Raw genomic sequence first — 24276 nt, forward strand, 5'->3', positions numbered from 1 at the left:
CTCGATGTGATATGAGAGTTGAAGGCATGATTATTTTAATTAATAGCTATTTTAACTTGATTTATTTATGACTTTGCATGGAGGGGGTAAGTTCATATTATAATCATTCGCAATTGAGTGTTGAGAGATTAACAGTCCTACTAAAAAGGTATGAGGTTTTCACCTATAATTTAAGATAATTCACATCAAAAAACATACCGAAACCATCAATCAGACAGCATAAAGGATGCTTGAGACCAAGAGTTAATAGTTTTGATGTTTAAAGAAAGGTAGCAAAATGAATTTAGAAGAGAATACAAAATACAAAAAGAGCATGCAGCAAACTCTTATTCAATGGGAAGAAAAATGTTTCTCAAGTCTGTTAAGGAACATGCCAACTTCATATTGAGATTGTTCTGAGTCATAAAATAATAATAATAATAATTTGGAAATAAAATCAAAACTTCCAATATAAATTTCCCCACTAATATTCTCTAAATGATGATATAGTATTTTCTGTTTTTGTTTTGATTTACTAGAGTTAACTGTTTTTCTGGCATCTAACAGATACATACCATATACTGATCACATTTTATCTTTTTTGGAATTGGTCTGAGTGTACAAACATCACTCATTCAGTAACCATAATTCATCCACCCACAGTGAAGAGTAGGCAGGGATATGAATTATGGGTAATATATCTACATCAACAGCATTTCATGATTTGGCTATTTGTACCAGTTTTGTACATTTTTTTCAGAAAATTTTTTTTTTCTGGTGGAGGGGGAGCTTTGCTCAATGAAAAAGTGAGTATAATAGGAGGCTACACACATCATAAGAAATTTCAACCAATAAGAAATTAGATATATTATGTAAATAATAATTAATAACAAACAGTTTTAATTCAACAAAATGATAAAAAGGAATTTTTTATAATAAAAAATCTGCCTAACAGATACCACATAAATATATGTATTAAAATTAGGAAGACAAACCAAAGAGGGTTAACATATATAGAATGGAACATATAATCTTTTGATAAATTATAAACTAAAAGAAAATTTTCTATATATAACCTTAAGTAAGTGATGATGAACATACATTTTTCCTCCATGTTGTCCTCGCTGAACAGTGGGTATAACAGAAATTCCAAATGATTCGTGAGATATCTGAAAAGGTGGTGTGCTTGCTGATATGCCTTGGGTAGTAATTGCTACTACTGGTCTAAAAGTTCCCTATAATTGGGGGAAAAAAAATTACATTCTACATTTTATTCTCATAGTCTAAATTTCAGAGCAAAGATTTATTCATATGAATTTCTTACAGACAACTTTGAAAAATCTTTTGGCTAGCAAGTTGTTAATTATTGGAATAAGTTGCCTCCATGAGTGGTTAAGGCTAACAGTTTAGGGAAATTCAAAGATCACCTGGATAGTTACTTATGTGAGGAGGGAATCAAATAGACAGTTCATTTTATTATTTATTTGTTATTATTTTTAACTAGTTAATTTTTCTTTGGTTGGTGCAGAAAAAGCCTCAAGCTTCCTTGCACCACATTGCTAATATATAAATCTATGCAAAAATCTCTTCTTTTATTTGCTTATTGAAAAGTAAGATCTCTAATATTTTATTATGAAATATTAGTGGTATGCAAAAAAAAAAAAAATTACACAAAAAGACATGAAAGAAACCCCTGGTGTGGTTACACAGAGACAAAGCAAAAATGTGCAGGACTGGATTGCTAAATATAAAGTCATGCAATAAAAAAATTGCCAAAGTGTAAGTCGAAATACTGGTAAAGCACAGATTTGTTAAGGAGGTCTTGTCTAATCAATATAATAAACTGGATGAAAAAAAAAATAATGATGACCGATGCACTTGTTCAGGATATTCAGTATCCAAATAGATCTGAGCATTCATATGAAATTGCATGTATGTCCAATAAAAAGTAAGCCTTTTGTGTTGTAGGAACTTGTTTCTAATTGAAAAACTGCATTGCTCATTCAATTTAAATAAATTTAATTTTATTTATTCAACTGAATTATTCAATTATGTGTAAGATATATAAGGTTTCCACTTTATGTCCTCTAAAATTCTAATAACATTCAACTGACTCATGCAGAATCCAGGTGACCATATGTATATATCCCTGAGCTCAGACATTTTTGGAACTTTTTGATGTCCTTTTCTCCCACAACTGTCTTTATGAATGTTGTTAATAGTTTCATACTCTTTAAATTTATCAAGTTGAAGAGCTATTTATACATAATTTTGACTTATGCAGAAGTAATATTAAAAATAAATGAAAAGTATTGTACAAAGAAAAAAATCTGTGCATATTAAGCATACCTATTATGCTACAAGGCCTTGAAGCAAAATCATTTAAACCTGCTTAAAAACTGATCAAATCAAGGTTAGTCAATTTGAAAATTACAAAGGATGTTCAAAAGCCTTTTACCACTTACCGGTAATTGACCAGGATAAGCAACAGATGCTGTAACATATCCTGGTTGAGATGGTACTGCACATCCATATACTGATTGAGATGGCATGTTAAATACTGACTGTGATCGAGCTGGAAGAGATCCAGACACATTGGCACTGCCACCTGCCCTAAATAATGCAAGTAAACAAAACAAATGATATTTCACACTAATCTTTTAAAGCAAACATGATGATACTATATATTTTGTATCAGATATAAGCTAGAAAAACAATTTTTTATTCAAATTACAAGCTATCTAATGTGAATTATGAAACTACCTAATAACTGACATCAATAAACAACTTTGGATAGTAAGAATTTAATGGGGAATATACAATGACATAGTGCCATTAAATATTCCTCATCATCCTTAGTGTATACCACTGAGTGAGTGGCTTGAGCCATCAATAAACTGACTTAGGTGGCTACAGCTCGGTCAGCAGAGCTGTAGCTACTTAACTATCCTTGCAATGTTACTGACAGCTGATACCAGGGCTCCAATTACAATAATAAAAATGACCAAATCTAACTACATACATCATCCCAAACTTTGAAAAACTATAAACAAATCTAATCAAGTTCTTGATTTGACAAGAACTTGATTCTACTGTGGCACATCTTATTCAAATAGAGAATCACAGATCATCAAGCATTACCGAAGTAGAATTGTATTTATAGGTCGGCCTCATTTGTCAAGGTATAATGTTACAGTGGAAGTGTAATAAATTCAAAGTATTTTTTTCTACTGTAGTTCCAAAGCAGGAATGCATCAACATTATCTGGATGAGAGATTAGATATGTTCAGGTAGATAGATGAAGTGATGGCCTCTAGGTTGGCCATTAAAACCTCTAAAACAATGAGAAAGTCCCCAAACAGAGGGCTCTCAGTACTTAGACCTATCTTTTAGTCTAAAATCTGTAAAATCTTAGTATATTAGCCATATAATATAAGAAAGCCACAGGCTTTTGCTGAACTGGCCAAATAAAAAAAAAAAAAAAAAAAGGACAAGAAAATACAAATTATGCGTTTCCTCCTCACACAGGTACCTTTGAATTTTTTCAAACTGTCAGCCTCAACTCCTGTGGAGACACTTATTCAAGTAATCAATGATTTGCTGGCTGATTGAAAATTTCCTACAATCTAATCTAAGCCTCTTCCCTGTAATTTGAATTAATGAGACTCGTGGCAGAGAAGAGAAATGTATATGGGATGCATATAAATTATCAAGCAACAGAGAAGCCTATGGCAGATATAAGCTAGTCTGTAATCAAGTCACAAAGGAGGTTAGGCAGATTATGAGAAAGCTTTGAGAAAGGATGCAAAAAAAAAAAAAAAAAAAAAAAAAAAACAGCAAAAAGTTCTCTACTTATGTAAACTCTAGAAGGAACGGGATGAATCAGATTGGTCCACTTAACATCGACAGTTTGATTATTAATGATCAAGCTCAGGTAGCTGATAAACTGAATGAGTATTTTACATCTATATTCACACATGAGGAGTTATTCAAGGAGAGGAATGCCAGAAGTTTATCAACCTCTAACAGGGAGCTAAGTAATTTTCTAATAACTGAGAGCAAAGTGGAGGAGAAATTGTTGAAGTTAAACATAAGGAAGGCACCTGGGGTGGATGGAATCCATCCAGTTATATTAAAGGAGGTAAGCAAACCCTTAGCCATAATTATGAAAGCTCCATTGGACTCAGAGGGGGTCCCCATGGACTGGAGATGTGCAAATGTGTCCCCAATTCACAAAGGGGGGATCTAAGGGTGACATGGGTAACTTGTTAGTCTAACTTCTGTTCCAGGGAAAATAATGGAGTCACTGGTTAAGGAAGCGACGCAGGATCATCTAGACAAGACTGCAGTTACAGACACAGCGTGGGTTTGTTAAGAGGAAGTCTTATCTGACCAATTTGATTGGATACTATGATGTGGATGTTGATGCTCCACTTTGCTCTCAGTTCACAAAGGAACTGGATACAAAGAATAATTTTTATATCGTATACTTGGATTTTAGGAAACCATTTGATACTGTGGCACAGGGAAGACTACTGTACAAATAGGAGCAGTACGGCATTAAGAGCAAGTTGCTACAATGGATAAAAGGATGGTTGAGTGGGAGAAGACAGAGTGGGTATCAGTGGACACTGCTCATCATGGGCTAATGTTATTAGTAGAGTCCCCCAGGGTTCAGTGTTGGGCCTATTGTTGTTTTTGGTATTTATCAGTGATACTGACAAAGGTATATCAGAGTTAATGTCTAAGTTTGCAGACAATACGAAGATTGGCAGGATTGTTAATGATTGTACGCTACTGCAACAGGATCTGGAAAAGTTAAGCAGATGGGCTGAGAGGTGGCAACTGAAGTTTAACATTGACAAATGTAAAGTACTGCATATGGATAGCAGTAACTCCAGAGTATCAACTGGTTGGTACTACACTCAGGGTAGTGGAAAATGAAAAGGACCTGGGGGTAACTGTGCAGTCAGATATGAAGTTTCCTCATGGTTAACTTTTTGCCAATGATATACAGCAGAGACTGGCAAGACTCTTTATAAGCCAGCATACTGGTCAACGTACCGATGTATGTTGTACTGATGTGTTAATTAATGAGTACATATGCCTGTTTTGAAAAGTCACATAAATATAATTAGTTAAGCAAAACCGAGCTATTCTACTAAAAACAGAAAAACATTTATTAATTAAGAAAACAATTTATAAATGACGTTTTTATATTTTCACATAGCGTGGTTTAAACATTTTCCTCTTTACTTGAATTTTTTTTGTTTCTGTTTCAAATTTTGAATCTACTTTGCTTTTAATGATGAATCTGGATTTATTAGTGTCAGCTTCAGTTGAAGATCTGATTCAATATTTATCAAAGTTCTATATTTATTTTTCATTGCAGTCATTGCTGAAAATCCAGCCTCACACAAGTCAAATTAAATGGCATTATACTTTCAATGCCTGCTCAGAAAGTAGGGGATATTCTTGGATGATGAAGAGAGTGAAGAAATGTACAAAGAAATTGAGTCTTCTAGATAAGCAGAAAACCCACTACACTATCATTATGGGGACTTCAATGCTAAAGTTGGAAAAAGACAAAACAGTGCAGAAAGGGGAACTATAGGAAATTTTGGAATTGGTGAAAGAAATGAAAGAGGTGAAAGACTTGTGGAATTTGCGGAATCTCAAGGATTATCAGCAATGAACACTTTCGTTCAAGAAAACAGTGAACAGAAAGTGGACATGGAGGAGTCCAAATGGATTAACAACTAATGAAATTGACTTCATCCTCACTAACAGAAGATATATTGTGAATGATGTTACCATCCTGAATAAGGTAAATGTTGGAAGTGATCGCGGAATGGTAAGACGCACACTTGATACAGATGTAGGAAAAGAAAGGAAAAAAACTGATTCAAGTAAATAATATGGTCTTTGAGATAACAGAAGAGGAGAAAAAGCAGTATGTACTGGAACTTAAGAACAAGTTTGAACTTCTGCAGACTGCTCCAGACCAAGATATCAACGAGGAATATTGCAACTTTCTAAAGTGATAAAGCCCAAGAAAGCTATAGGGAAAGTGAAATCCAAAGAATCAAAAAATAGTCAAGAAACACTTATGATGAACCAAATATGACAAACGTAGAGCCAGATACACATTGACAAGGAGAAAATTGAGTATACTGAGTTATGCAAAGCCATTAGAAAGAGACTCAGAGAGGACATAAGAAGATTAAACACAAGAAAAATAGAACAAGCATTAAGGGAAAACAAAGGACTTAAATCAGCAGCCATGAGCAGTAATACAGAAAGACAATAAGACATGAGCAGTAATACAGAAAGACAGTAATAATACTGAAACTGAAGAATAGTGATGGTGTATAGTGTACTTATAAATAGCAGAGAAGGCATAATTCAAATAGCAGAAGATTACTATAGAGAATTATACAAGGAGCAAGGGAATGATGCCAGCAGTGGGGAAGATGGATTGCAAATTAGTAACACGTACAACATACTCGATATTCTTCCTGATGAGGTAGAACATGTGTTGAAGAAAATGAAGAATCAGAAAGCCCCGGGGGAAGATGAAGTTACTGTAGATTTGTTAAAATTAGGAGGAAGAAATATAACACAAAAACTGGCAAGACTCTTCACAAAATGCATTAGAAAAGGTGTGACACCTAAGCAGTGGAATAATGCAATCATAGTTCTGCTGCATAAGAAAGGAAATAAATCAGAAATTGGAAATTATAGACCAATTAGCTTGTTATCCCACATCTACAAGTTGTTCACACGGGTCATTACTAACAGATCAGAAAGAATACTTGATGAAAATCAACCGAAAGAACAAGCTGGCTTTAGGACAGGATTCTCAACTATGGATCACCTTCATGTAATATCACAGCTAATGGAGAAAGCAAATGAATATAAAACACCATTATGCCCGGCATTTGACTCCATACAACATAAGGCAATGTTTTGGGCACTGGAAAGACAAGGCATAGATACCCCATATATTATGATTTTGAAGAAAAAATATGAGACTGCTACCTCCTTTATTAAGACAGTAGCATATTTAAAATTGAGAAAGGAGTGCAACAAGGAGAGACAATATCTGCAAAGTTGGTTTTTTTTAAAATGTAAACCCCAAACATGAGAGATATTAAAACCTATAGTACTTAATACCGTGCTTGGGTTGGAGGTTGAGAAGACGAAAGAAGATATTTGTTGATATTGGACTTGAAGTTCGGTAGACTAATTTTCTGGAAATACATATGAAGGAAGGTTGTTCCAGAAAACGGCAGTTGAATGAATAAACAAGGAAGATGAAAAGTTGGTTCTGTGAGTTTGAAGTTGAAGAGTAAATAGATGTTGGCTGGTGGCAGCGCATGTTCGGACTGTTTTGAAAGAGAGAGAGTGGGAATTATAGAAGCCAATTCAGAAGAACAGTGCCCATGGAAATATCTACAAAAGAGGCATGCAGCAGAAACAGTACTTCAGTAGCATATTTAAAATTGAGAAAGGAGTGCGGCAAGGAGACACAATATCTGCAAAGTTGTTTACTGCTGCCCTTGAGGAAGCTTTCAGAAGATTAGACTGATCGCAGAAAGGAGTCAATGTGAATGGAGAGTACCTAAACCATTTACAATTTGCAGATGACTTTGTGGTCATAAGCCACAATCCCAAAGAATTAGAGGAAAATCTTAATCAGTTATGCACAGTTAGTAAGGATTTTGGACTAAAGATGAATATGGCTAAAACAAAAGTAATGATGAACAAGTATGCCACAGAAAGGAAAATTATGATTGAAGGAGCAGTAATTGAAAAGGTGGAGTCATATACTTATCTAGGACAAGTTATTAGCTGTAATAATGATAAATGGCTGGAAGTCAAGAGAAGAATAAATTTTGGATGGATAGCATTCAGGAAATATAGTCACATACTGAAGAGCAATATTCCAGTTTGTCTGAAACGTAAAATAATGAACCAATGTATACTCCGCACCATGACTTATGGAAGTGAAACTTGGGCACTCACCAAAAGAATGGAAGAGAAGCTGAGAACTACACAGCGAAGAATGGAATGAATTATATTAGGAATTAGACTGTTGGATAAGAAGAGAAACACATATTAGGCAGCAAACTCAAATAAAGGACATTCTTATCAAAACTAAAGAACTAAAATGGTATTGGGCAGGACACATATCTCGAAGACATGATGACAGATGACTAAGAAAATAACAGAATGGTACCCAAGAGGAGCTAGAAAACCTGGAAGACAATGGCAGAGATGGATAGATGAAATTCACGAATTTGTGGGTAGTAAATAGATGTCCATTACACAAAAGAGAAGGAACTGGAAAGTTGCTGTAGAGGGCTTCATCCTGCAGTGGATTGAAAATGGCTGATGATGATGATGGATAGAAAGCCAAAATTTTGTTAAGTTTGAACTCTTAAACTTCAGCATTAAGCCCCTATCAGACACTAAATCTATGAATGACTCCTTGTACATCACATCTTCTGAGATATCATTTGACAGTGTGAAAGGATTCCTAATCCAATTCTGTGCTGTAATGTCTTCCTGGAAATACTTTTCAAAACTTTTGTGCAAAGATTTTATATGTTCGTGGATGTTGTCAGTCACATTATTGGTGATAGATAAGTTATTTTCTTGTATAAATTCGTGAAGTGAAGATAACATGCTCATATTGTTTTTTAATATCTGCTGTTACATTAGTTTTAATTTTCTTTTAAAAGGATTAATTTTATCTTCATCACTGGAATAAAAATATTATAATTAGGATAGCAGTATGTTGTAATTTCTAATGATCTAAATTTTAAATTACCTGTGAAATCAGTACAACTGTAAACACTACTTTTAAAGTTCACTAACCAACCTCTGAAGGAAGAATGACTATATAAAATAAGAAGAAAAAATGGGGGGAAGTAAAGATATAAAGTTCTATGAATTAAGAAGTACAAGAAAGAAAATAGGTATATTTTAGCATTAGCAAAGGCACATGATGCAAGAAAGCAAGCTTATATAGCATCAGCCAAAAAAAAAAAAAAAAAAACCTTATTTCACCCATCCACTCGCTCCAGATGTTTGTCTAGTTCTGCCTTGAATCTATTTAAGCTATCAACTTCTACAACGACAAACAGAAGTTTGTTCCAGCAGTCAACCACCCGCTGGCTAAAGGCAAACTTCCGCACATCTATCATACAACCATCTTTCTTCAATTTGAATTTATGCCCTCTTAGGCAATTATTCTGAGCAAGAGGAAGAATCCCATCCACATTGAGCATGCTCAAACCATTCGAGGCTTTATACACCTCAATCAGATCACCTCGTTGGTGCCTAGTCTCCAGACACTGTAAGTTGCAAAACTTAAGCCTTTCTTTGTAAGAGCAACCCTTTGTTCCATTCACTAATCTTGTTGCCCTTCTCTGTACTCGTTCCAACAGCTGTACATCCTTCTTAAAATGAGGCCTCCAGACCTGTATACAGTACTCAAGGCATGGCCTGACCTTATACAAGGGGATAATCACCTTCTTATCCCTGCTAGAAAAATTCCTGTATATCACTGACAAGACACCATGAGCTACTCTTGCAGATCATCTGCACTGCTCAGAAAACTTCATATCTGCCTGCACAATTACCCCCAGGTCCTTTTCATTCTCTACCACTGTCAGTGTAGTACCACAGAGTTGATACGTTGCTCTGGGGTTACTGTTTCCCATATGTAGTACTTTACATTTGTCAATGTTAAACTTCAGTTGCCACCTCTCAGTCCATCTGCTCAACTTTTATAAGATCCTGTTGCAGCAGCATACTGTCATTAACAACCCTGCTGACCTTCATATCATCTCTCTTTTGCCAGCCTAACCTTTTGTGAGACTATTAGATCAATTTGTAGCTGTTATAGGCTTCAGTACTTTTTATTGCTCTGTTACTTTTCAATGCTGTCTTTTTCTTTTTCTGCTCAAGTGATCTGGCAACTTCATTATTCATCCAACTTAGAATTCTCCTTGTGAAGTAATTATTTAATTGTATATATGCATTCAAGAATTCTGTGATTAATGTTTATTATTATTATTAGCCATATGGTGCAAGGAAGCCTGAGGCTTATGCTGCACCAGCCAAAAAAAAAAAAAAAAAATCTGAGTTACCCCGAGAGAGAGAGAGAGAGAGAGAGAGAGAGAGAGAGAGAGAGAGAGAGAGAGAGAGAGAGAGAGAGAGAGAGGGGGGGGGGAAGAAATCACCAAGAGAAGAATGATGATATCCAGCTCAGCTCAGGACCCTGGGTGTGCCAAGCCCATACTCCCAGATGTGAGTCCCTGGGGTTGAAAGGTATACCATAATTCAATTGTATTCACTCTCTGTGAGATATCTACTCAATTAATAGAAGTCATGTAGCACCTTAAGCCGTCATAATTTCCTTTCCTGATATTATAACCTTTAACTACTGCTCTCTTCCGCAGTATAATCAGTGGCAGTTCAGCAATTCTTGGTTGCAAAAAAAAAAAATCACAGTTATGCAGCAACTTTCTTACTCCCCCCTGACCTTGCACAGTCTGATTTCTGGCAGTTCCCTAAACTGAAAATGAGGTTTTGGAATTGTCATTTCACTATAGTGGAGGGTATCAAAGAAAACAATGAAGTGGCCGTACATGCTTTAAAAAAAAAAACATGATTTTTGAGAATGTTTCAAAGCTTGGGAAGACGATGAAGCATGTGTGTGTGTGTGTGTGTGTGTGCAGAAAGAAGGCGATTAGGTTAGTAAGCCCAATTATTCATTCAATAAACTTTTATAGTAAAATTTTGGGAACTTCTTTTGAATATAACCCATAAATATAAAAGCATATATAATATATGCTAGAGGACTTCGGTCACCAACCCCCAGCCAATATCAAATATACAAAAAAAATGTCTTAACCTGCTAGGCATCATTACCGAAGCCGCTTTGGAAAGAGTTTCCTTCACGCGATCAACCGATTTGGTTACACCTGCCACTCTAGCAGCTTCTTGAAAAGTCTCGTACATTACTCCGTCCACAGTTCTCACGTCTTCAAAACACCTCAGATGTTTCGCTTCATGTAACAATAATTTCAAATGAAACCTCTTGACATCTCGCGACGTGAGAGTGGTCGCTCGGTTGAAAGAGAGCAAACACTTTACACATTTTTACGTAGACTCCATTTATTTCCCGTTTTGTCCCACATAAAATGTATAGGTATGACAGAGTAAGTCAAATCTTCTACACATCTTGCGGTGAGATGCTATTCAACAACCGAGTGACCACTTTACACACATTTTTATGTCAATGCAATTTATTTCCCGTTTTGTCCCACATAAAATGTATAGGTATGACGGGGTAAGCCCAATCTTCTACCCCTCTCATAATTATACTAATATACTAACATTATAATGCACTTCAAAATCAAATCAGGAAATCACCTACGTAATTATTTACCTGTACATTTGTAGTGACGTAATTGCCCTGGCCACTTGTTGTTATTATTTTTTAGGAGCATTAGCAACTAAGGCCATATTGCTCCGGTGATATGCAGTGGTCATTCCCTGACCTTTCCGCATCCTCCGTATTTGGTGGTCACGGGCTCGAACCACAGTCTAATCAAGAAGCGTGCGCTACGCATTGCTGCTCCTGCCCACCTGGCTACGGAGGTGCCCCTGGCCACTTGTACCATTTCACCCGCATCCCTCTTCTCCCATTATACTAACAAACTAATATACTAACAATATAACGCACATTGTAATCTAATCAGGAAATCACCTATGTAATTATTTACCAGTACCCGTATTTTTACGTGTAAAAATTGACACGGCTATAGCTCCATAATTGTTTGGAATTGGACAAGTTTATATCAATATTATGCTCAAAATGACCACACATGGGTAGTTCACGGCCATCTTTTCACCAATCTACAATTTTCAATTATGAAAACAATATTTTGAAAATGGGTGGGGGGGGGGATAATAAATTTTTAAGTATATTCCCCATTCTCACAAAAATAAAAAAATCTGAGTCCAATGCAAAAATCCAACACAAAGATTCAGAATTCAAAGTATTATAAGTTTGATGACAAGGTCTACAAATGATAGAAGGAAACCAGAGTAACATAATTAAACAAGATCTAGCTAAATTACTCAATGCCTGAGCAATGACAGTTAAGGTAAAAACATTGGCAAGTGAAAAGTTCTGCATTTGCTTAACAATAATCCTAAGTATGGGTAGTCAGAGAAGGAAACGAAAAATGTAGAGGTAATGACAATACATTAATTGCTCCAACAGATCTCCTTTCTCTTTCTCAGACAACTAAAAAAGGGAGTGAAGGTGCATTGATTTAAACAGATGCCATAGACACTAAGAGTAACAGCTGGCATTAGTAGTGTCACCAGGCATCCAGTTTTGACCTGGACAGTATGGTATTTTTTGTGTGAGCTTACGGTAAGCTCAATCAAAAACTAGAATTCCGGTAGAAAAAATAAATAAAAAATACCAGACATGACATATAAATGCCAGGTATATTTTATTATAATTTTATGTCTTTTAGTTTATTTACATTGTTTTCACTACAGTTGTTTTTTTTTCAATTTTTAAATTTGCAGAACTATTCTTTAACATTTTATTAATTTCATAGTGGTAAAACGCAATATTAAATTGTTCGAAATGGATTATATTTCGATCAAAGAAAGTAACACACTTGGACACATTTTCTGCTTTGAGAGAAAACATGTTTGATGATATTTTCAAAAATGTTCTTCACCAATGTTCTTCACCATATATGGAGATATACCCCCGTTTGAAAATTTAATATAGCCTCAACACCAAAAGCTGAAATAATATATTTTAAGCTTGGGAATTAATTTTTTAAGTTTCAGCTTTTTTAATGTGCCCAAACATCTGAATGCAGTAAAATGTGTCTAAAGATAGTGCAATTCTACATAATTAACTATATTTCATTAAAAATACTTAAAATGTTTAGTTAAAAATGTGTCCTTATAATAAATAAATTTTCTGTTTATACTCCGGCACGATAACCAAGTCAGTAGAGTTTACAATAAATCGTCAATACAAACATTAATCGTATTTAGTAGTCATGGGCTTGAACCCCGGACCACTTAAGGAACACATTCTATGCACTCTCGCTCCTGACCACTCGGATACGTCAGGCCTTATGTCTGTGATGCATCAAGAGTGACCAGACATCCTAATTTTCCAGAATTTGTCCCAGTGCCCCGAAAGTTTCTTTTTAGGCTGCGCACATATCCCAGTTTTCCCAAAATTTTAAACACGTTTACTCAGTGGTTTTATCATCCCCATTTGCAGGAATTCATTTTCAATATCAAATTGGATCTACCGAATGTAACATAATAAAAGTATTCACACTTATAATGGAAAAAGCATTTATGCACCCTAAACCCAGAGTCAATTCTAAGAAAATAAGGACAGCTCAGAATGTGTCCCTTCTTTCTCTTCTATCTATAAGTGGTCGTAGTGGTGCAAATTTGGGGTGCATCCACTGTGTCATTCTGCAAAACACCCATCCACCCTTCTGTGGGCTAAAAGGAGGTATCCCACCAAGATAACACACAGACAGTCTGCATTACGTGGTGGAACAAAGCTTCTTTGCAATCTTCTTCAATCTTGCTTAATCATAAACCTTCACCAATCATGAATAAGATGTTATTTTCATTACTAGTTCATTGGATTTTTTTATAATTTTCAGAATTTTATTCTTTAGAATATGTAATGAATAGCAAGTTATTGACACATTGAAAAACTCACAGGTTAAGTTTATACCAAGCAATTTGAGTATTAAAAGTATCTGAAGTGGCAAAGGCATTTTTTTATTGCAGAAGAAAAGCCGACAAAATTAACTGTAAAATTTTTGAATCAACATTAAATGATGCATCCTTTCATGTTATTTATGTACTTGGCTGCCAACCGGGCTAGCCGGGTGGGTAAAGTGCCTGCCTGGCAACCCAGAGGTCGCGGGTTCGAATCCCGCCTCGGGCTTGGATCAAAGTACTGCAAAAACCTTGGGAGGTGCATTATGGCCACAGAAGCCGATGCGCCAACAACTACCAAAAAAAAAAAAAAGTACTTGGCATATTAAATAATCAATTATTAAAAACAAATGTTCCAAAAATTGCATAACAGAGGACATGAGTTACATACACCAGATGATCAAAATGCTTAAACTTTGAACTGAAATAACATTTATTCCCATAAGTTTTCAAAATTGTGATATTAGTAATGGCAAATGATGCAAGAAAGAAAACACAGCCAAAAAAATATAAAAATAAATAAATAAAAACCTTCTCATTTCACCTATTCATCTCTCTAATAGTCTGTCTAGTTATTCCTTGAATTTATTTGAGCTATCCACTTCCACAGCAACACATGGAAGTTTGTTCCAGCAATCAACCAACCACTGGCTAAGTGCAAACTTCCACACATCTATTCTGCAACCATCATTCTTCAATTTGAATTTATGCCTCCTCGTGTGTGTGTGTGTGTGTGTGTGTGTGTGTGTGTGTGTGTGTGTGTGTGTGAGCAAGAGGAAGAATCCCATCAGCATTGAGCTTACTCAATCCATTTAAAGCCTAAAACACTTAATAATGTAAATAGCAATAAGAGCTTAATAGACAGTACTCACCTCAATTGATCTGCTTAGTTACATGGAGTTGAAGTGGAAATGAAGTTTAAAATAAGTTAAAATAAATTAAATTGAATAATTGCAGAATTATTAAAACCTGTAATTAAAATTTGCTCAAGGAAGTAGAAGTGCACTACCTCAGCCCTGGTTGTCATTTGAAAAAAAAATATTGATATGAAACAAGTGAAGCCAATAATCACAACGAGTGACATTCGTGTTAAACGTCTTCGGTTGGCAATGATAGGAGAAAAAATAAATTGTGTATTTAAAGAATTCTTACGTTCCCATAAAGAATTCTTTAAATACACAATTTATTTTTTCTCCTATCATTGCCAACCGAAGACGTTTAACACGAATGTCACTCGTTGTGATTATTGGCTTCACTTGTTTCATATCAATATTTTTTTTTCAAATGACAACCAGGGCTGAGGTAGTGCACTTCTACTTCCTTGAGCAAATTTTAATTACAGGTTTTAATAATTCGTATTTATTCAATTTAATTTATTTTAACTTATTTTAAACTTCAATTCCACTTCAACTCCATGTAACTAAGCAGATCAATTGAGGTGAGTATTGTCTATTAAGCTCTTATTGCTATTTACATTATTAAGTTGATTACACAATGGTACATTAAGCAGCTCTATAAATCATATAAGCCGAAAACACTTCAAACAAATTACCTTAGAATTAACAAAGGCACTTAATGCAAGAAAAAAAGCTTATATAGCATCAGCCAAAAAAAAAAAAAAAAAAAAACACACCCCTTCTCATTTCACCCATCCACTCACTCCAAATGTTTGTCTAGTTCTGCCTTGAATCTATTTAAGCTATCAACTTCTACAACAACAGATGGAAGTTTGTTCCAGCAATCGCTGGACCACCCGCTGGCTAAAGGCAAACTTCCACACATCTATCCTACAACTGTCTTTCCTCAATTTGAATTTATGCCCTCTCAGGTGATTATTCTGAGCAAGAGAAAGAATCCCATCAGCATTGAGCATGATCAAACCATTCAAGGCTTTAAAGACCTCAATCAGATCACCTCGCAGGTACCTAGTCTCCAGACACTGTAATTTGAAAAACTTAAGCCCATCTTCATAAGAGCAACCCTTTGTTCCATTCACTAATCTTGTTTCCCTTCTCTATACTCATTCCAGCAGCTCTACATCCTCCTTAAAATGAGGCCTCCAGACCTGTATAAAGTACTCAAGGTGTGGCCTGACATTGCCTTATACAAAGGGATAATCACCTCCTTATCCCTACTAGAAAAATTCCTGTATATCATTGATAAGACACCATGAGCTACTCTTGCAGATTTACACTGCTCAGAAAACTTCATATCTGCAACCTAACCTCACAGGTGCCTGGTTTCCAGATGCTGCAATTCACAGAAATGAAACCTTCCTTGGTAAGAGCACCCCTTTTTTCCCATTACCAATCTTGTTGGCCTTCTCTGTACCAATTTCAGCAGCTCTACATCGCTCCTAAAATGAGATCTCCAGACCTGTATGTTGTACCCAAGATGTGGGCTGACTATTGCCTTATACCATGGGATAATCACCTCCTTATCCGAGCTAGCAAAATTCCTGTATATCATTGACCTCATGAAATGTCATGGAGCCTGTCTGCACTGCAAAGAGAACTTCATATCTGACTACAATTATCCCGAGTCTTTTTCATTTCTCATACCCCGAGTGTCATACCAAACACTTGGTACGTTAATCCGGGATGACTGCTACCCATATACAGTACTTTGTGTTTGTCAATGTTAAACTTCAATTGTCATTTCTCAACCCATCTGCCTAATTTTTCTAGATCTTCTTGAAGTAGCAAAACCTCATTAACCATGCTGCCAACCTTTGCATCATCTTTAAATGTAGACATTAAGCTTGATATACTTTCATTAATATCATTAATAAATACAAAAAACAAAAATGGGCCAGCATCGAACCCTGGGGAACTCCACTAATAACATTAGCGGAGTCCCCCAGTCATTGGTCCACGAATAGTATACATTGATAATCATTCTGTCTTCTTCCTCTCTATCACCCCTTTATCCACAGCAGTAAACTTGCCCTTAATGCCACACTGCTCTTATTTGTACAGCAGCCTTTTATGTGTAACAGTATCGAAAGCCTTCCTGAAATCTAAATGCAGTAGAATGTCAAAAATCCAAACGTCAAAAGTCCGAATGAGCCAGTATTTATTTATTTATTATTATTTTTTTTATGCTGGTGCCATAAAATAATTACAGTAAGGGCTGGTTATTGTGATCACGTTTATGAATTGAATTTTGATTCTATTAAACTGCAATTCTAATAAGCAAAAATCAGTGGAATATTATCCACATGCCATAAAAATGGAAATACAAAGAACAAACTTACACTTTTATTACATTAACAATTAACAAAATTAAATGTGGCACCTCCGTAGCCAGGTGGGAAGGAGCAGCAGTGCGTAGCACATACTTCTTGATTAGACCGGGGTTCGAGCCCGTCACCACCAAATACGGAGGATGTGGAAAGGTCAGGGATGACCGCCGCATATTCCCGGAGCAATATTGCCTTAGTTGCTAATGCTCCTAAAAACCAAACAACAACAAAATTAAATGATACATGAAGATCAGAAGAATATTATCCACATGTTAGCAAAATAAAAATAAATTAATGCTTACTAACTAAACATAACACTTTGTAATCTGATATTTAACACACTTTGTAATCTGATATGATTTACCAACGATTTTATTCCGAATGTCAAGAAGTATCATGGAGGAGAAGACAAAATGGGCAAGGTCTTGCTTATCCTAGACAACATGCCATTACATCCTTCAGTGGAAACGTTAAACAAAATAGATTAGCATTAGTAGAGGCATATGATGCAAGAAAGCAAGCTTATGCAGCATCAGCCAAAAAAAAAAAAAAAAAAAAAATCCCCTTCCACTTCACCCCTCCGTTCATCCGAAATACCTGTCCAGCTGAGCCTTAAATTTATTTAGGCTATCAACTTCCACAACAAGGGATGGAAGTCTGTTCCACCAACCAACTAGTAGAACAGACTTCCATCCCTTGTTGTGGAAGTTGATAGCCTAAATAAATTTAAGGCTCAGCTGGACAGGTATTTCGGATGAACGGAGGGGTGAAGTGGAAGGGGATTTTTTTTTTTTTTTTTTTTTTTTTGGCTGATGCTGCATAAGCTTGCTTTCTTGCATCATATGCCTCTACTAATGCTAATCTATTTTGTTTAACGTTTCCACTGAAGATGATGGATTTGAGGTCATATTTCTTCCATCAAACATTACTGCACGCTCTCCTTCAACCGATGGACCAGGGAATCATCGAAAAGTTGAAGAGAATCTACAAAAAACAAGTCTTGCGTGGTTTACTTTTATAACAAAGCACTGTAACTTTTCCAAAAAAGCTCAGTCTCAAGGACAGCTGCTACACATTAGCTGACACATGGGAATTTAACTGCACAGAATTTAAAAAATGCTTGGAAAAAACTCTGGCCTATTGCAGAAGAAACCATAGGGATGAGCAGAACTGACCCGAAGGAGATGAGGGACAAATATTGAATGAAATGATCAACTTGTTTCAGTCAATCCTTGAGTTTGAAGATTGCGACCAAGGTGATGCATCGATGGAAAATGATATTGTTGCTACAGGGTTTCCTGTTTTAAATGAAAACGAAATTGTGAATGTAAAAGAAACTGGAGCTCCTGAAAATGATACAGACAAAAAATGCCAAAGAAGAAAATGATATCAACACTGAGCCTACACATACCAAGGCATTTGCCATGCTAGAGACAGCAATGGCTTGGCATGGGCAACAAACTGAATGCTGTTCAAACTCAATTACTCTTGCTGAAAAGAGTGAGAGCAAAGAAATGTTGCCCAAAAATGGTGCAGCAAAAAATAAGTAATTATTTTTGTTAAAGCCTGTACATATATGTTATTGTGGCTGAAAGTTCCATTTGTTTTGTTACCTATGAATAAAAATACGTAAATACAACTTGATTTTATTTCTAAACTTACTAAGTTTTTTTTTTTTTTTCAGTCTCCAGAACAGTAATTTTCATAAGTTCCAAAATCGGAAGTCCGAACACTACCCCCAGTACTAATTAGTTTGGATTATCGACGATGTACTGTATACGATATCAAAATTATTTTTCAAATCCAGTTCCTTTGTCACTGCATCATAGCATCCAAATTGGTCAGACAAGATTTCCCCTTAACACCACATATTCTGACTGAAGTGTTTTGCTCCACAGGAGAATTACTTGGAGATTAACATTTAAGGAATTGGTAGTGGATAATCAAGAAGTTGAAGCTGTTTGAAGCTTGCAAAATTTTAACTGATCACAAATTCAGGGAGAAGAAATGCCATCATTTAAAGATGAAATATAGCAGATTCTGCTTATTGTGATCACTTCAGGACTCAGCTAAGGTGATAACAATAACCAAACAAGTAAGAATGCTGCTGTTTTTGGTTGTTTACTGGTGTAGAGTGGAAATGCGTACATAAAAATGTGGAAGTGGACAAAAAGAAAATGTTAAATCAAGCAATATAAAATACTTTGATTTGACTGTCCACTATTTCTTTGATAAAATCATCGATAAAAATGAAACTATCATAACGTTTCTGTAAATCCATACAAATCATTAAAAATAAACAATTAGAAAAAGGATAATACTCTAAGTACAGATATGGTACTTTCTTTCATAGAATAACAACACTGACAACCATGCAAACCACACGAAGCAACAGCAGTAACTGCACGTGCAATGTTTAGGATTTCAAGAATAAATTGGTATGTTGCATAATCACTTCCACTGCACATGTGTAAACTGTAATAAGGCAAAAAAACAAACTGAAGCGCTGATTATAATAAATGGCTTTTTTCTATGTATTAGTATACATCTGATTGGGATTTCCATAAAAAAGTGATAACATTATCTGTGATCACAATAAGCAGTGTGCACTGTATTTGATATATATAAAATGAATTGTGAATACCTAGAAAAATAAGCTGAGTTTTTAAAAGCCTTCATTCCAAAAATTTATGGAATGGATGCTATTAAAAACTGCACCAATTTAGGAAAGGAAGTAACAAATATGCATAAAAATATTCTTGACATGGCTTTTCAAACTGACAAAACTGCTATCATTTAGTAAATTTTATTTGATTAAAAGTTTAATTTCAGAAGATTTCAAAGAAAAGAATGATGTCGTAAGAGATCTTGTTATAGATCACGGGTTCTTAAACTGTGGGTTGCAACTCTTCTGGGAGTCACAGCAAACATTAAAAACTTGGGTAAATTAAATCTTTATTATAGAACCATTGAAATTATTATACACCAGTGGTTCTTAAACTGTGGTAGCAACCCCCCAGAGGTCACTAATAATTTTGTCTTATTAAAAGAGGTTGCATATAAAAAAAAGTTTAAGTTTATATTATAGATGATGATCATTGTTTTTCTTCAAAGTTTGTATTCCAAGAAAGCAGAACTTGGAAATTGAAAAATAATTTGGCTTTTCCATTTCAACCCATAATGGAAATGTCAATAGAATAATTTTGGAAATTCATGAATCATTATTCAAAACTATTATAATTGGACACACCTCCGCTTTTTCTCAGCTCTGCCACTGAATACGAAGTTGTCAAATTATATTTGAAAAAATATATAATTCATTTAAAAGATTTTGTAATTTATAATATGCTATTAATTGCATTATAAACCATTTATATTTTCTGAGAAAATATAAATGGTTGTGCAGTCAGACATGAAGTTTTCTGAGCAATGCAGACAGGCTGCCAGGGCAGGTCATGGGGTTTTGTCAATGATATATAGGAATTTTGGTAGCAGGGAAAAGGAGGTGATTATCCCTGTGTATAAGGCAATGATCAGGCCACGCCTTGAGTACTGCGTACAGGTCCGAAGGCCTCATTTTAGGAAGGATGTAGATTTACTTGACCGTGTACAGAGAAGGGCAACAAGATTGGTGAGGGAAATGAAGGGATCCTCTTACCAAGAGAGGCTTAAGTTCTGCAAATTGCAGTGGCTGGAGACTAGGCACCTCGCGGTGATCTGATTGAGGTATATAAGGCCTTGAATCGGTTGATCACACTGAATTCTGATGGGATCCTTCCACTTGTTTAGATTACGAACCTAAGGGGGCATAAATTCAAATTATGAAAAGACATGTAGAATAGATGTGCGGCAATTTGCCTTTAGCCAGTGGGTGGTTAATTGCTGGAACAAACTTCCATCTGTCGTTGTGGAAGTTGACAGGTTAAATAAATTTAAGGAGGAACTGGACAGGCATTTGGAGGGAATGGTGTGATTTTTTTTTTTTTTTTTTTTGGCTGATGCTGCATAAGCTGATGCTGCACTTGCTTTCTTGCATCACATGCCGCCGCCACTACTACTACTATTTATATTTTCTGAGAAAATATAAATGGTTTATTGTAAACCATTTGAAGGAAAATAAATTAAGAAAATTTATTTTCCTGGAGTCACTGTTCTTAGACAGACAAAGCCACCTGGATGTAAAGCCATTCAGAATATTTTGTTTTCTAAATTTAACAAATTTTATGTATACAGATTTTTATTGATCAAAGGTTTTTTTTTTTCTTTTTTCAAGAAAACCCCAAACATAAGAGGTTTTAGAACCTACAGTACTTAGTAGTGTGCAAGTGTTGAAGGTTGAGAAGATGATAGAATATATTTGTTAACATTAGACTTGAACATCTGTAGATTGTAATTTTCAGGAAATATGTATAAAGGAAGGTTGTTCCAGAATATGGAAGTTAAATTAATAAATGAAGAAAAGTTAGTTCTGTGAGTTTGAAGTTGGACAAAAAAGGATGTTGACTGGTAGTGGCATGTGTCTGGACTGCTTTCAAAGAGAGAGCAGAAATTATAGAAGTCAATTACAGAAGAACAGTGCCCATGGAAATATATATAGAAAAGGCATGCAGCAGAAACAATGTTTATGAGGCAGACTCTGTAGAGATGAGTCTTAAATGAACCAAATTTCCCTCTTTTCAATGGAATCTAGAAGCCTGAGAGAGGTTTTGGGGACACCACCAGATGTGGGAACAAACATGGTAGGATGGATTTTGTACAGAGTGAACAGCTGTTTGGAAGAAAAATAACACTGAGAACAAAAGAGAAAACCCAGTTTTTTAAATGCACAGGAAGCAATATTTGTAATGAGTTTATTCCAAGAGAGAAATCAGAAATCATGGTTTAATCCCCAATAGAAATATATGACCTTGCCTAGAAATCAGAGTGTCATCAAAGATAAGCATAGGAGCAGAAGAATCCTTTTTGCAAGATATAAAACAGGACTGAATTTTAGAAGGATTGAAATCAACTAAATTATCTTTGATCCACAGGAGAATTACCTGGAAATCAGCATTTAAGAAATTGGTGGTGGTATTTGAGAAACTGAAGCTGTTTGAGCAGGGCAAGGTTTCTCAAACTGGAAGGTAGAATGCAATGTGCCATCATCAGCAAAACTATGGACAGGATTTCCGGTCAATGGAAGAAGATCATTAATATATAAGAGGAAAAGAGTGGGAGAAAGAACTGAACCTTGGGTAACATCAGCATTAGTGGAGAAGTTAGAAGAAAGAGAGCTATCTACCATCACTTGCAGTGAGTGGTCAGAGAGAAAACTGGATACCCAGTTACAAAAAACAGTTGGCAAACCATAAGATGGAAGCTTATTTAGAAGATCTTTATGAAAAACATGATCAAAAGCCCTTGATATGTCAAGAGCGACTGCTTGAGTTGCTCGTGGCATCCAAATTTTTTTTCTTCAACACTTTTCCATTCAGTTAGTCCACAGATGAGTAACATAAACCAGAATATCACCAGTGGATCGATGCTAACGGAATTCATACTGGCGATCATTGATATCTCCATTACTTTAGAAAGAATAGAAGTAATTGCAATGGGACAATAACTGCAACTGCATGGGAGGGATTTGTCACTCTTTTTAGGAACCTCTGGAATAAGAAAGTGAAAAAAGCGACGCAGAGAACAGGTTTTAAGAAAAAGTGGAGAAATATGATCAGGATCTTTCTTTGCATCAAGATTAGTCTAAATCCTTTTGTCATCCTTTTGACGGAAAACCACAGGAGCCATTGAATGGAGCGAACTGAGAATAGTGGGTGGTGGTTTACCAAGATCATTAATACATGAGTTGGAAGAAAAATAGGAAGCTAGCAGGTCAGCTTTAAATTTGGCTGAAGTGGGAATAGAACCATCTGGTTTTGACAGAGGTGGGAAGAGATGGGCAAAAATTGTAGCCAATAGCTTTGGCAAGGGACCAGAATGCTCGGCTACCATTTGGACAAGAAGTAAGTTTTCTACTCTTAGCCTGTTCTACATCTAATTTGGACTGGTTAATAACTGCTTTACAATTTTTGCAAGCCTTGTGTAGACAGAAAATGAAACTGAAGATTTGGAGACAAGCCAATTACAATATGCAACATTCTTCTATTGAACAGCCTTAGCACATTTAACAGAAAACCAAGGTTTAGATAAAGGATGAGATTTTAAGGTGGAGTATGAAATAAAGGACTGAATTTTTTCAAGAATAATTTAACTGACACAATCTGAGCAAACATTGAAAAAAGTTTTGAAACAGTTATCTGACCAAGGAAAAGAAATCTCACATATCATCCCATTTTGCATTCTGGTAATGCCAAACAACACAAGGTTGGGAATGGCCATGACAGAAAGGCTCCAATGAGGAAGAGACCATCGGCAAGTTGTGATTTGAGGTGCCTAGAGGACTACTGACCTTGACCATGTAATTAGAAGGGTTGTTTGGGAGAAGATCAAGCATGTTGGCTGTGTGGTTAGGATTGTCTGATGTTCTGGTAGGTAAATGAATTATCTGTGCGAGATCAAAAGCCAGAGCATTTTAACCAGCTGGGTCCATGTGACTATAAAATGGAAGCCAGCTGGAGTTGTGAACGTTAAAATCAACAAGGAAAATTACCTCACTGGTTTCCACTGTAGGGAAGTTGGACTGGAGAAAGTCAAGTTTCAAAAAAGGGGAAGTTCCGAGTGATTAGTGGAGTTGGGAGAATGATAAAGGCAACAGATGAATTCGACAGAATGTAGTAGAGAGATTTTAAGCCAAAGAGGACAGAAAAGAAGAGATTCCAAATGAGTAAGTCTCTGACAGAGAATATCAGAATGGACAAATGCACAAGTACCACCTTTGAAGTGAAAGGAATCATACAGCAAATAATTTGGACAAGTGTAATGAGTGGTGGTTGAATCAACCGATAACTGGGATTCTGTCAGAAAAAGCACATGAGGTTTGGTAGACTGCAAGTGGAAATGAGACCACATATCTTTGTAAAATGAACAAGGAAGAGTTTGTGAGGTTTAGAGCTTTTCAGAGATACGTTTGTTTTATTAGTTTGACAATTCGTGTGCCTTTAGTAGAAAGAAAAGGTGGGAGAGCCATGCTGTATGAAGTAATGAAATTTTTGGATATGGCTTACACATGGTAAGAATATACCCAGCTCCTTGGCAACAATGCCCCAGCATACACACTACTCAGACTCCCTTTAGTCACTATATGGCAGAGTAAA

The 24276-nt window shown here is 35.6% G+C and overlaps 1 protein-coding gene across 1 annotated transcript in view; it reads right to left on the reverse strand.

Annotated features, from left to right (window-relative positions):
- Nucleotides 1–24276, reverse strand: part of LOC150089023 (synergin gamma-like) — a 94246-nt gene that overhangs the window by 65968 nt on the left and 4002 nt on the right. The window contains exons 2-3 of the mRNA XM_090369778.1: nucleotides 2445–2592; nucleotides 1081–1214 (exon numbers count right to left, since the gene is read on the reverse strand). Coding sequence (XP_090225904.1) covers nucleotides 1081–1214; nucleotides 2445–2592 — 282 coding nt within the window. The remainder of the gene's footprint in view (nucleotides 1–1080; nucleotides 1215–2444; nucleotides 2593–24276) is intronic.

This window comes from Mastigoproctus giganteus, chromosome 3 (assembly GCF_048544385.1).
Source record: "Mastigoproctus giganteus isolate SK-2022 chromosome 3, ASM4854438v1, whole genome shotgun sequence".
NCBI lineage: Eukaryota > Metazoa > Arthropoda > Arachnida > Uropygi > Thelyphonidae > Mastigoproctus > Mastigoproctus giganteus.